At 41.9% G+C, this 14,839-nt stretch overlaps 1 protein-coding gene across 1 annotated transcript in view; it reads left to right on the forward strand.

The window, feature by feature from the left end:
* The window catches only part of LOC147830205 (uncharacterized), a 17,462-nt gene extending 3,262 nt beyond the window's left edge, over positions 1-14,200 (forward strand). Inside the window, exons 4-5 of the mRNA XM_087182125.1 lie at positions 13,468-13,550; positions 13,722-14,200. Of these exons, the coding sequence (XP_087038251.1) occupies positions 13,468-13,550; positions 13,722-13,741 (103 nt within the window). The 3' untranslated portion in view covers positions 13,742-14,200. The remainder of the gene's footprint in view (positions 1-13,467; positions 13,551-13,721) is intronic.
* The last annotated feature ends 639 nt before the right edge of the window (positions 14,201-14,839 follow it).

Genomic DNA, 14,839 nt, shown 5'->3' on the forward strand with positions numbered 1-14,839 from the left:
ATTTAGGCTGTTCCCGGGTTGTTGTTTTTTTCACCTCTGTTCTAAACAGTAGTGTAGTAAATATAACCAATTCTCGGCCCAGGGATTATTCCCTTAGCCTTCCCACCCTGGAAAGCACTCACTGCTGACAGGCTGCTGGGACCCTAAAGCAGTGTATCCTGGCCTTGGCTGCCTGCTACAACCACCCTTGTAACTTTCTTACCTTTTCCTCCTTTTCTTTTTGTGTCTAAATGTGTCGATTTTTATTCATTTAAAGTTTTTATAGTTATTATTGTTTTTGATGCTCAAATCTTCCCAAACTCACTGGTAGGAGCACCTCACTTATGTCCTTTGAACAGGACCACCACCATCTTGGAATGCCTTCTTACTTTCCGACTCAACAAAATATCCAAGACTGCAGTTCCTTTCTGCAGAGGATGGTAGGTAGAAATCTGCTTTCTAGGATGACCTAGTGGCCTGGATGATCACTGTTTGTGGGCCATTTCAGAAGGGAGACCGGGGAATGTGTTTTCAAAAGTATGAGCCTGTACTGACAGTTTTAAATCAAAATAAAAGAATGAATTTGTTTGATCTTACATTGCACATCTTTTTCTCAGAGCAGCCAGATCATGGTGGAATAAATAAATGTATACTTACTGACAAGGAAAAGTGTTTATGACATTTTGTTGCTGAGTGAACTTTTTCTTGGGCTACATCTCCAGCCCTTTTTCTCTTTTACTTTATGATAAAGTCTTGCTAAGTCACTAAGTGGCCCAGGCTGAATTGGAACCTGCAATCCTCCTGCCTCAGCTACCCAGAGTGCTGGGATTGCAGGTGTACACCACAAACCACCGGCTAAACTTTGGTTTCTTATTAAGTTAATGTAACTACCCCCTTGCTCTGTCCTGCAATATACTGAAAATACTTTCAAAATTATAATATAGTATTACCTCTAACAATTAATCTGCTGATTGAAGTTTCATTTCTTTGCCTTTGTTTTTTGCCTTGTCAGAATACAAAGTCATAAGAAATCACACTATTTCTATATGCTTATGTTATTAGACTGACAGGTCAGTAGACTTTTTTGTTGTTGTTGTTTCAGTTTGTTTAGAGCTTGCTTTTTTCCTTTTTGACTTAATCCTGTTTTTAAACATGTAAACATCAACATGATTCAAAAGTTAAAACTTTTGAAGATATATTCACTCTTTTTTGGGGGGTACCAGGGATTGAACTCAGGACCTTGCATGGCAGGTGGTGGAACCACTGAGCTAAATCTCCGGCCCCTAAGATATGAATACTCTTATCTCTCATCAACTTGTTCTCCACACCCAGAAAGAATAATTTCCATTAGGTAGTGCTCTATCTTTCCAGTGTTTTTTGTTTGTTTGTGTGTGTGTGTGTGTGTGTGTGTGTGTGTGTGTGTGTGTGTGTGTGCTATTTGGTCTGGGGGGAACTGCAAAAATAAGCAAATATATGCATCACTCTTCTTTTTCTATTTACATGAATGGTGTTGTGTTCAGTTGTTCCTTACCTGTAGGTCCTAATAATCACTTTCTAGTAGCACAGAGATAGTCTGCATGCTTTAGCTGGCTGCCTAGTTCTCTGCTGGGTGGAGGTAGTACAGCTCCTTCAGCCGGTCCCCTCCAATGGGCAGTCTTGCTATTGCAAATAGATTCCCAAGAAAAATCCTTGTGTACCTGTTAAGTGGTATTGGTGGGCCATATCTTCAGGACAGACTACTAGATATGAGATTTCTTTTTAAAAAGTAAAACTACAACTAACTTGCTACTGTAAAATTCTCCTACCTATTGTGCCTATTCTGTATTCCAACAGAGTAGTTAAACTTCTGGATTTTGCCAGTTGAATAGGTGATTTTTCTTTGGTGGTTCGAGCTGGGTTCTGGCTATGTGGGTCTGAAAACATTCTTTGCGGTGATTCTGATGCACAGCTGGGTTGAGACCCTCAGTGCCAAATCAGCCAAATTTTCTTTTCTCTTCCCACAAGTCATCTGATAAGACTGCCAACACTGGGTGTCACTAACAATTGTTTTCTTTTTGCTAATTTGCCATCAGTCTTTTCTCCTAGCTCTTTTTCTGTTCAGTGTACTTGCCGCCTCCTAGCCTAGACATCTCTCCTGCTCCCTACCAAAGCATTCCCCTCCATCCCCCCTCAGGCCAAGGCCTGAGGTTCCTTTACCCAAGACCTCTGTGATCACAAAGTTGTGACCCTGTGGCCTGCAGAAGCAGCTGCTGGAATGTGCCAGAGTTGAAGCTGAGTAGTGATGGAGTTTTCCTGTAGTAAGGATCCATGTCTGGGCTGGGGTGAGCTAGATCCCTGTTGTCTGGTGAAGAGGTTTCCTTCCCCGCCTGCTTCCACCATGATAAACTGCCTTCCCTGAGGCACAAAAGCAATGGCCCCAAGCATCCATGGACTGAAACCTCTGAAACCATGAGCCAAAATAAGTCTTACCTTCTTTCAGTTTGTCATCTCATGTGTTTTGTCACAGTAATGGGAAGCTGACTAACATAAGAAGAGTATTATGGGATCCAAAAAAAAAAAAAAAAAGAAGAAGAGTATTATGGGAAGGCTTCACAAAGAACTAGAATTTGAGAGAGATCTTGAAGGAAGAATAATAATTTTTTTTGCTTTTTATAAAAATATCACATAAGGGGCCAGAGGTGTAGTTCAGTGGTAGAGTGCATATTTAGTAGGTAGGAGGCCCTGGGGTCAGTCCCCATTACCAAAAATGACAACAACAATAACAAAGGAGGTATCTTATAAATCTTAAATGTGTAGCTTGATAAAGTTTTACATATGTATGTTCCCTAAAGCTATTACCCAGGTGAAGACAGAGGTTTCAGCATCTCAACAGGCTACACACGTCCCCTCCTAAGCAGTGATTACCTCTCAGGGTAACCACTATTTTGACTTCCAACATAAATTACTTTTGTTGGTGTTTGGCACTGAGGGTTGAACGTAGAGGTGCTCTACCACTAAGCTACATCCTCAGTTCTTTTTATTTTTTATTTAGAGAAAGAGTCTCACTAAGTTGCACAGGATGACCTTACTTGCAATTATCCTGCCTCCAGCTCCTGAGTAGCTGGGATCATAGATTTGTGCCACCATACCTGGCCTTTGTTTGGTGTCAGACATCGTTCCAAAGGAAGCCTAAAGGATATGCTCTTGTGACTGCTTCCTTCATCCCATGTTATGTCTGTGAAATTCATCCATTTTGTTGCATGTAGGAGTAGTCACATACCTTGGATTCCTTTATGATACTCCACAGTCTTAATATACCACACTTTATTCTGTCTGTTGTTTATGATGTTGGGGTTGTTTCTCCCTTGGAGCTGTTATGGATAAAGCTTGTAGGAACATTCTGGTGATTTTTGGTGGACTTAAATGCTCATTTCAGTTTAGTATTTACCTAAAAAATAGAATTGCTGGGTCATGGGTTTTCTTTATAGTGAGCCCTAGTAGTTACTACCAATTTCCCAAAGTGTTAGCATCAAGATGCAGTCTTATAGGGTGTGTGGGAGCATACTAGTAGCTTCATATTCTTGCCTAAACATTGTAGTGTCAGTCGTTTCAATTACAGCACATCTGGGGATGTAATTTATATTTTCTTAATAGGTAATATATTTTCTTAATAGGTATTTTCATCTGCCTATTGGCCATCTGGATAGCCTCTTTGATTTTTTTTTTCTTTTTGGTACCAGGGATCAAACTTGGGACCTTGCACTGGCAAGGCAGGTGCCGGAACAACTGAGTTAAATCTCCAGCCCTTTGAGTAACCTCTTTTGTGAAGTACTTGTTCAAATCCCCTAAATGAGTTTATTGTCTTTTATTACTAAGTTGTGGGGTTACCTCATATATTACAGGTAAGAGCTGATTTCACAGACATATATTCCAATAATGTCCTGGTCTGTGTCATGCCTTTTCAGGATTTTGCCTATGAATAGGTATTTTAACTTTAATTACATTCAATATAGTGATTTATTTTTGTTTTATTTTTATGCATTTGTTTCAGGAGTAGTCTTATTTTTGCCTTTTCCCCCTTTTTTTGTGCTGGAGATTGGACTCAAAACCTCCTCGATGCTAAGTTCTACCACTTAGCTACCCTCCAGCCAAGGTTAGTCATTATTTTTTCATATATCCTTTGTCAGAAATCTTTCTCTTTCCCATGGCCATAAAGATAGTCTCCTTTTAAAGCTATTGTAGAATTTTTTTCATATGGAGTATGGATGGATTTTTCATATGAATTCATATGGAGTGAGGTGGAGAATCAAGGTTTATTTCTTCTCTATGAATATACAGTTGACCCAGCCCCATTGCATGGCCTGATGGTCCACCCCTTCCCTGCTGAATGGTGGTGGCTCATCTGTCACCTATCAGGTGTGACCATATGCAGTAGGTATGGGTGCTCATGAACTTCTTTTCTTTCCATTGGTCTTAATTTACCCTTGCTCCAAAACTTTAGTATTTTGGTTGCTAGGTTTTAAATAAGTTTTGATAGGGGCTGGGGATTTAGCTCAGTGGTTTCGCCACCTGCTGTGCAAGCACAAGGACCCGAGTCAGATCCCCAGTACCAAAAAAAAAAAAAAAGGTTTTGATATCTGATAGTTAAAACCTCCTTGTTTTTCTTCAAGTTTGATTTGGCTATTCTAGGTTCTCTGATTTTTCATATGCACTGTAGAATTATCTTTTCAATGTCAAGGGAAAAAGTGCTGAGACTGGTTGGGATTCCATTGAGTCTACACATTAGATTCAGGGAGGAGGGCCAGGGATTTAGCTCAGTGGTTCCGGCCCCCACCTCGAAAGTGCAAGGTCCCGAGTTTGATCCTCGCTACCAAAAAAACAAAACAAAACAGATTTGGGGAGGATACCTCTTAAAAGACTATTTTCTAATCCATGAACATAACATGTCTGCATTTATCAAGATGTTCTTTAATTATTTATACATGTTTTATATTTACCAGTGTACAGGTCTTGTATACCTTTTATTATAGTTATTCCTAGATTTTTGGGCTTTGTTGGTATTTTAAGGGCTCTTTTAAAAAAGTTTCCTTTGGAAAACTTGGCATTTAACACTGGGCCTTACACATGATAGGCAAGCACACTATGACTGAGACATATTTCCATTCCCTTTTTAATTTTTTAATGTTTTTGAGATAGTGTCTCATTTTTTGTTTATTTTGTATTTGGTACCGAGGATCGATCTCGGGACCTTGTGCTTGCGCAGCAGGCGGCAAAACCACTGAGCTAAAGCCCTGGCCCCGATAGGGTCTCGTTTAAGTTGCCCAGGCTGCCCTTAAGTCTGTGATCCTCCTACTTCAGTCTCCTGAGTAGCTAGAATTACATGTATGCATCACCACACCTGGCCAAAGGTTTATTTTCTAATTGATTGTTATCAGTATATAGAATAAATTTAATTTTTTGCTTTTATGTATTTTGTGTAAATTATACATAGCCTAAAATGTATCATTTAATTATTCTTCAATGTACAGTTCAGTGGCATTAAACACATTTCATTGTTGTGCAACCAAACAATTGATTGTTTTTCCAGGCAATTGATTTTTTTTTGTTGTTCTGTTTTTTTTTGTTGTTTTTTTTTGGTACCAGGGATTGAACTCGGGACCTTGAGCTTGTGAGGCAGGCGCTGGAGCCACTGAGCTAAATCCCCAGCCCTTTGTTCTGTTTTTTGAGATAGGGTCTTGCTGTGTAGTTCAGTCTGCCCTTGAACTCACTATGTAGCCCAAGCTGGCCTCAAACTCTCAGCAATCCCCCTAGGTTAGCCTCCCAAGTGCTGGGATTACAGGCCAGGCAATTGATATTTAAGTTTAGTTTTATTAAGGTATAATTTACATGTGCTAAAATTTACAGTTTTTGGTGTACAGTTGAATTTTAGGTGAACAGTTTGATAAATGTGTGTAGCAGTCCAGACACTATAACAATCAAGATATAGAATACTTCCATCACCATCTAAAGTTCATGCATGCTCACGTATACTAATTTCACCAGTTGGCACACAGTTTACAGTGAGTGACTCGAACCTAACTATTGTGGCTCTAAGTCCACGCAGTTTTTAATTTTACCGTACTGTTCTGAATGGAAGGGAGCAGGGTATTTGGGGTCATGGAAACAGTCGGAAAAAGGTTGCATCCATGACAGAGTAACTGGAGGAGGCTTAGGTGAAGTAGGTGTGTTGGAAGAGTAGGAGACGAGGTTCATGAAGTGGAGACAGATAGCTTTTAAAGCAGAGAAATTTGGGCTTGACATGGGGAGAACCCACTTACATTTTGGAATATTTATGTAGTTCATTAGAAGAGGGAGGGTAGCTAGATGGGGAAGAATCAAGCATCGGGGAAAACACCCCTCTTACCTCTTCCCTTCAGTTCTGGTGGACAGGCAAACCTGGCATGGTGTTCATTGTTCTATTAGAAAGGTGTCCCTTGGTTCCCCAACCAAACTGATTCTGTTAAGGAGGAGCAGGAAGTCTGGGAGGCCAAAGCCACCTCACCCCTCTGGGACCCCCTAGTTTGTTAGATTGCCCAGCATGTCCCATCCTTCAGTGTTCTCCAAAATGGTGCTGGCCTCACCAAGGACATTCTGAAGTGGTGCTGTCAGCTTGCACAGCACTTCATTCTGATCTATCATATTATTCTGCACCCTGAAAAGGCACACAATTTGTTGGAGGGAGTCTTTCTGCATAGGGAGCCAAAGCATACTGATCTCTGGGAGCTAGAAGATATGCATTTATCTTCTGGGCTGTTCCTGCCCTGGGACAAAGCTGTCAGCAGTGAGAACATGAAGTGGGTAACTGATCACTTCATACCTGCATCCCAACTTGCTCACTTCATACCTGCATCTCCCAACTTGCAGTGTCTGTCAGAGACTCAAGACCTGGGGACTCAGAATGCCACCAGATCACTGGATCTTTCTGTTCCCTCCACCTCACCTAGGGAAGTTCAAACCAGCCCCTTCAGGAAGCCTGCCCTGATAGCTTAACCTAACTAATTGCGCTTTTTTAATGCTGCACATCTTCAGTTCTCAGTGATTGCCAGTTCACTATTTCATGAGGCATGGTCTTAAATGGTTCTCTAAATATACTGGAGAATTCATTATGAGATGGATGCCTTGTCCTCTAGTGAGAGTGTAAATTTCTTGAGGGAAGTGACCAATCTTTCTTCATTTGTGTCATGTCTCGCTAAATCTATTATGAATCCAGGAGGACATAATATGTAATATGTAATGCTGTCACATACTGCTTTACATGGTAGAGTTCAGGGCACCCTGCTAATCATTATTCATTAAACTCTTCAGGGTAAGTATGAGTGGGCTTCAACTAAGTCAGAGACAAAGAGGGCTTCTTTGGAAGCTCAAGATAGATCACTTGTTAATTGGAGAAAATATTTCCTGTCTAGTCGTGTGGGCTACTAAATTTAGGGCCAAATCTATAAGAAGATGGTCTCTTCTGCATCTTTTCCATACTCTTCTTTCTTTCACAGAGCAGACATTTGATGTTTACTAAGTGCCCTGTGTGATAGAGATTTAAGATTCAAAGGTGATTAACAAGTGCTTTCTCCCTGCAGGTGGCTCTTTTAGCTGTCCACATCACCCCTAAAGGTTTATCTCTAGTCACCTGCTCCTTTACCAAATCCATTTCCTATATCAGGTGTTAGGAAACTTTCCACATATCGAGCAACAGACAATTAGACCTGCCAGAGGAGCTGTGGTAATGCTTCTTCTTGACAGAATGGGGGGCATGGTATCATATAACTTGCTGAAACCACGAGGAAGAGTAAAGGTGGAGAGACCCTACGTGGTATTCAGATTTCAGCAGAAGGATGAGAAACCCAGAATACCAGAGACCACTTCCTACTAGCAAAAAAAGCTGAGTTAAAATCAGGAGTGGCTGAATTCAGTCTTCTTCTGTTGAAGAGCAAAACCCATGTTTTGTGATAATGGAAGAAAGTCAGGGACTATCTACTTAAGTAAATGAAAGCAGCAGTGACAGTAACACTGACAAGAGGATATAGTGACAAGATACCATCCAAAGAGTTTATAGTTTCATGGGGGAAGATACACACACTCTTTTTTAAAACATAAATTATTCTTAATAATACATATTGATTATAGAAATTAATGAGAGTCACTGTGATATTCCCATACCTGTATATATCACGCATTGCTCATGACCATCCATCCTTCCTCTAACTTCTCCCCCTTGCCACACTGTCCCCCTCCTCCTAAACCTCCTCCCAAATCCCCTCCCACTCCTTCTTACTTTTAGCTCTTTTTCTTTTTCTCTTTCTTTCTTTCTTGCTTGCTTTCTTGCTTTTCTTCTTTTCTTCTTTCTTCTTCGTTTCCTTCTTTCTTCCCCACATATGAGAAAAACCATATACTACTTGTATTTCTGTGTCTGGCTTATTAAACTTAACATGATATCATATAGTTCCACTTATTTCCTGAAGATGGCAAGATTTTATTCTTCATGTTTGAATAATGCATATATATATATGTATATTCTTCACTTATCTGTTGACAATCATCTAGGCTAATTCTATAACTTAGCTATTATGAATAGTGCCACAATAAGCATGAATGTTAAGGTATCTCTTTTGTAGGGTGACTTCATTTCCTTTGGATATATACCCAAGAATGGGATAGCTGGATTGTATGATAGTTATATTTTTAGTGTTTTGGAGAATCTCCACATCGTTTTCAGCCCCATTCCTTTTGAGGTATGGAGCTGCCTTCTGACCCCATGCACATGGGAATATGGTGGGAGCTGACAAAGGCATCTCACCAAGCCCTCACCCATCTTTGTCTCTTCAGAGAGCTCACCCTTCCCCAATCAGTTCCTTCTTTTAGTCTTCCCTTCTTCCACTTGCTCTTGCAATGTGGGAGAGAGATGTCCATGCTTCAGGCAATGCCCCACATTGCCAGGAAAGGACAGCAGATTATTTTCTCCACCCCAGGTGTAGCTTCTGTGCTGTCTAGGAGTCCAGTTGTTTGTGTCAATTGTTATTGAATACCCATTGTGTTTCAGGTCCTGTGCTGGGCACTGGTGAGATCTGGAGACCTGTTTTGGAGGAATTAGTGGCCTAAAAGAGCAAGATAGCTTTGGAAATAGTAAAGTGCTAGATTGTGGTAGTTGCTATAGTAAGACTGCCCACCAGAGGGGACTGGCTGAATAAGCTATGCCATAAACCAAGTCTGAATAAATACAAAAATTTGAAATAATCCCATGCATGTTATCAAATCACACTTGGCAAAAGAAACCACAGAAACTACACAAACACCAGGAGATTAAATAATATACTCTTTTTTTTTTTTGGTAGCCAGGAATGAACTCAGGACCTTGTGGTTATGAGGCAGGTGGTGACACCACTGAGCTAAATCCCCAGCCCAGAATAATACACTCTTAATTGATCAATTGGTCACTGAAGTAATCAAAGAAAAATATAAAATTTTCTGGAATCAAGTGATACTGGAAATGAGAATTTGAATATGATAATGAATATGAGAATTTGAATATGATAATGAATATGAGAATTTGTGGGACACAATGAAAACACTTCTAAGAGGGAAGTTTATACCTATGAGTGCCTACATTAGAAAAATAGAGTAACCTCAAATAGCCTAATGATGTATCTCAAAGTCCTAGAAAACAAAGAATAAACCAAACCCCATACCAGTAGAAGGAAAGAAATAATAAAGATCAGAATGGAAATTAATGACTTGAAACTAAAAGAACAATACAAAGATCAATTAATCAAAGATTGGTTCCTTGGGAATTCAAACAAGATCAATAAATCCTTAGCCAAATGAGGGAGAGACGAGAGAGAGAGAGAGAGAGAGAGAGAGAAACCCAAATTAATAAAATCAGAAATGAAAAAGGCAAAATTACAAGATACCACTGAAATCCAGAGGATCATCAAAAATTATTTTCAAAATTTATATTCCAGCAAATTGAAGAATTTAAAGAAAATGGATAAATTTCTAGACACACATGACCAACCTAAATTGAATCAAGATATATACAATCTAAATAGAAGCAGTAATTAAAACCCTTGACTAAGGAAAGCCTAAGACCAGATGGATTTACTAGAATTCTACCAGACCTTTAGAGAAAAACACTAATGGTCCTCAACCTTTTATATATAATAAAAAGGGAAGGTTTCCTATAAAATTCATTCTATGAAGCCAACATTACCCTGATACCAGAAACAGATAAGAACTCAACAAAAAAGAAAACTACAGACAAATATCCTTAATGAATATAGATGCAAAAATCCTCAAAATGGTCCTCACAAATAGATTTCAACATCACTTTAAGAAGACACTACACCACAACCAAGTTGGTTTCATCCCCAGAATGCAAGGATGACTCAGCAACTATAAATTAAAAAATGTAATATACCACATAAACAGAATCACATGATCCTCTCAATAGATGCTGAAAATCTCAATAGATGTTGACAAAATTCAATACCCCTTCATGATAAAAAACCCTGATAAAAATAGGTACAGAAGACCTTATCTCCAAATTATAAAAGCATATATGACACTCACAGCCAACATCATATTAAATGGGGAAAAGTGAAAGAATTCTTTCTAAAGTCAGGAATAAGACAAGAGTATCCATTCTCACCACTCCTGTTTACTATAGTATGTGAAACCTTAGGCAGAAGAATCAGTCAAGAAAAAATAAAAGGTGGGGGATATGAACAGGAAAGGAAAAAGTCAAATTGTCCCTCTCTGCAGTGTTGACTTTTTGAGTAGGAGACAAAAAACTCCACCAGAAGACTTTGAGATCTGATAAACCAATTTATCAGTGTCAGGATATAAAATCAATACACAAAAATCAATCATATTTCCGAACACCAATAATGAACCCACTGAGAAATAAATCAGAAAAACAATTCCACCCACAATAGCTTCAAAAACTTAAATACATAGGAATTAACTTAACCAGGGAAGTGAAAGGCCTCTATAATGAAAATTACAAACTCTGAAGGAAGAAATTGAAGAAGACATTAGAGAATGGAAAGACATCCCTTGTTCTTGGATCTGTATAATTTTGTTAAAATGGACATATTACCAAAAGCAATCTATAGATTTAATGCAATCCCTATTAAAATACCAACAACATTCTTCACAGAACTAGAAAAAGCAACCCTGAAAACAAACAAACAGCTACGCTGGAGGTGTCACTCCTGGGCTTCAAGCTATATTATAGTGCCATAGTAACAAAAACAATACGGTACTGGTACAGTAACAGAAATGTAGGTCAATGGAATAGAAGACATTAGAAGCAAACCCATGCACCATAGCCATCTGATTTTTGTTGTTGTTGTTCTGGGTTTTTTTGGTACCGGGGATCGAACTTGGGACCTTGCGCTTGCAAGGCAGATGGTGGCACCACTGAGCTAAATCCCTGGCCCCATAGCCATCTGATTTTTGATAAAGGGGCCAAAAATATATGTTGAAGAAAAGCCAGTCTTTTTAACAAATGGTGCTGGGAAAACTTAAATCTACGTGGAAAAATTAAAAGGAGATCCCTGTCTCTTACTCAGTACTAAAATCAAATCAAAATGGATCAAAGACCTAGATATAAAACTTCAAAAATTGAAACTGCTATAAGAAAACAGATAGGAAGCACTTGAAGCCACAGGCACAGAACTTCCTGAACAAAACTCCCAAAGCACAGGAAATAATATCAAGAATCAAATCGAAAGCTTCTGTAAGGCAAATGAAACAATTAACAGAGTGAAGAGACAATCCACTGAATGAGAGAAAAATCTTTGCATAGAGGGTTAATCTCTGTAATATATAAGGAACTTAAAATTTTAACTCCCACCAGGGGTCTAGTTGACCAGTGTCCTCCTGGTCCTAGTCACACCTCGGGTAGAGCTGTACCCTTGGCTTAGAGCCACAAGGTGAGGAAGCCATATGTGGTGTGGCTGCAGGGCCTGCTCCACTGGGCTCCTTGTCAACCTTTCCTAGATGGATGAGACAGAGTGCATTCTCTGCAACCTGTGAAATATTACAGGAGAGTTGGCTTGTTTCTTTCCTTCCTACTGTTACCAGCACTAGGTCCACACCCGCCAGAATAAGTTTGGCCTGGTGGCCCTCCTGGCCATCAGAAAAAAGGTGAGTGGCCCTTTCCTCTGAGGCCAATGCCACCTAGAGCCCCTCCTGGGACTTCTGCCCAGTGAATCCAGATGGTTCAACTTCTCCCTATTCCTTCCTCCCACCATTTCCATCTATGTGTCCTTGCCAAGAAGGTTTCCCCAGAGGTTGACTCTGAGGTTCCTCCATTCCCAAGGTACAAAACTAAGTCCTCAAGAAGCCATGAGATGTGGCATTCAGAAGCCCTGTTTGGGGAGATGGTTCTTTTCTCCTTCCAGATCTTCTAATAACCCAAGAGAGCAAGGCAGGTGGAGAGGTGCTGATGGCTTATTCCAAATGCATGATGGGGAGAGGTGGAATTCTCAAGGACTCTGTGGGCCTGGCAGCTGGGAATAATTGGGAGGCATCCCAGCTTTGGCTCAACTGGTCTGAGTTGGGTCTTTCGCATAAGTGGTGGCCAGACATGAGGCCCAGAAAGACAGGTCCTGCTCCTCTCTGTGGTAGGAGGAAAGATGAATGCAAGGTTCAACTGCTCTGATGACCTGAGCCAGTAGGTACAGGTTATCTTCTCTGCTAGGGCTGAGACGCTGGGCCTGTGGGCTGAGGCCATCAGGTCTACATCCAGGCCGACTTCTGTGTTCCATGGCAGTGGGAGCATGGAAGATGGGAGTTACAGCAGCTCTAGATGTCGCCTTGTAAAGCAGGGGAAACAAGACAGGCCATAACTTTATCAGGATCTGACTCATCATCATTGATCTGGGCTCAATCTCTTAGCTGTCAACTTTAGCTCTGATCTCTTAGCTCCACCCCTTCCAGGTGGCAGGTATGGGTGGGGCAAAGTGAGCTACCAAGCACAGCTGAAGAGGGCTGGGCAAGGAGTAGAAAACTTCAGTCGATGACATGTGGGTGAGGACTCTGTGAGGGCTGAGCCCACACGCCCTCAGGTGTGTCTCCATCCAGGTGTGCTGTGATGGTGGGCATGCCTCACCACAACATCGAGTCTCCTGAGCTGCGGGAGAAGATGGCCTACTTGTGGCAAGGCCTTGTGAGTACCCCCAAGTTCCAGAGGATAAAGGCTGGATATGAAGGGCAGTCATCCCTCAGGCCAGGAGAGCACTGTGACTGCACTGTACTGATATTTCCTGTCCGTTCCAGAGGTCTGGGATGCACTTCACTGCTGTCTTGATCTTCCCTATGTTGTCACCTATTATAGTAGCTGCTGGTGTTGAGCCCAGGAAAGCCTCCTGGCCTTGCTCCCAAGCCCGGCAGGGTCTTTTCTCAGGCAGAGCTGAGACACTAGGCAGGCAGTGAGAAACAATTCTCCTCAGCTGTCTTTTTCATCCTTTTCAGCCTAGGAACCCAGATCGGGCCCCTCACTGCCAGGAAAGTCTTTGCTGGAGAATGTGGGCATGAAGTTGCCAACCAATCCATAGGTAAGCCTGAGACTGCCCCTGGCCACCAGGATGAAAAGCTGAGAAGAAATACATGGTAGGAGGGATTTTACCTACGCTCTCATCTGAAGGCTGATCGAAGGTGGGGACACAATAGATACGCACAATGGGGGAGGTGGGTTTAACATGAAGCCTGACCTCTGAACTATTCAGGCAGGGACATCAGGCACTAGAGGAACTTCACCAACATCATGCTCCTGGGCCAGCAGTATGCCTCGCACCCTTTCCTGGTGAAGGTGCCAGTCTGCATCCAAGTCCTCATGGAGTTCAAAGCCATCTTTGGCACTGACTTTGCTGCTATGCAGAAGATCAGGCCTGCTTTTCCCTTCCACTAGGAGCTTCCCCTGCGCCGGATGTAGTCTCTCACTGCCTTTTCCTGTGTTCACAGTTTCACTGTGAGAAGGTGGGACTTTCCTGATGGCCGACCTTACCACTGCTTGCCCCTGGGCTCCTCCTGTGCCCTACTCACAGGGCCTTATTCTCAGGCCCAAGAAAGTGAATCCCATCTGGAAAGTTTGGAGTCCAGAATAGCCTTCTAGAGTCAGCAGCCTGCTAGGAACCCGGCTTCCAGAGAAAAGACACAAGCAGCTAATTCAGCTCATCCTGAATAAACACTGGGCCTCTCGACCATGCTCCCATCTGACCTTTCCCATTCAGTGCCGCTCAGGGTTGGCTTCCCACCCAGCCTTTGCAGGGACTGTGGGAGCAGCAGCCTCCACCACAGTACCTAGCATCTCAGAGGTGAGGCTCATCCTGCCTCTGCCCTTCCTAGCTAAAATGAGCTGTTTTCCAGCTGTTTTGGACTATTTACCTCTCAGCTAAACTAAAGAGGCCCCGTGTCCAGGCCCCTGGTGTCCATAACCCCCTTCACATCCAAGCTGCACCCCCATCCCCTCACCGCTCTTCAGCCCTGCACTGCTGTTTCATCTTCCTGGCTTGGCTTCAGTTCCTCCCTGGAATCGGCAGCACTTCCCTCCCTCTCCCTCTCAGTCACTTGAGCAAACTCCAGGACACCTTCTGCACTGATCAGGAGTCACACCAAGGGCCATTAGCTGCTCAGCATGACTATTTTTAGAGACCTCGTGTCTGTCACTGAGACACTTTTTCCTGTGGAAACATACCATTCTCTCCCTCTACCTGCAACAGCTGCCCCTGCTCCCGGCACCTCTCTTCTCACCCTGACCCAGAGAAAGTGGCCTTGGTCTCCTCTGGCCACTGCCTGGAGTCCACGAGGAAGGAGGACAGTTCTGGCTCTGAGGAGATATTTGCTT

The sequence above is a fragment of the Heterocephalus glaber genome, unplaced genomic scaffold (genome assembly GCF_053883595.1).
Source record: "Heterocephalus glaber isolate CG9 unplaced genomic scaffold, H.glaber_assembly_v1.0 deba00000281, whole genome shotgun sequence".
Lineage (NCBI taxonomy): Eukaryota > Metazoa > Chordata > Mammalia > Rodentia > Bathyergidae > Heterocephalus > Heterocephalus glaber.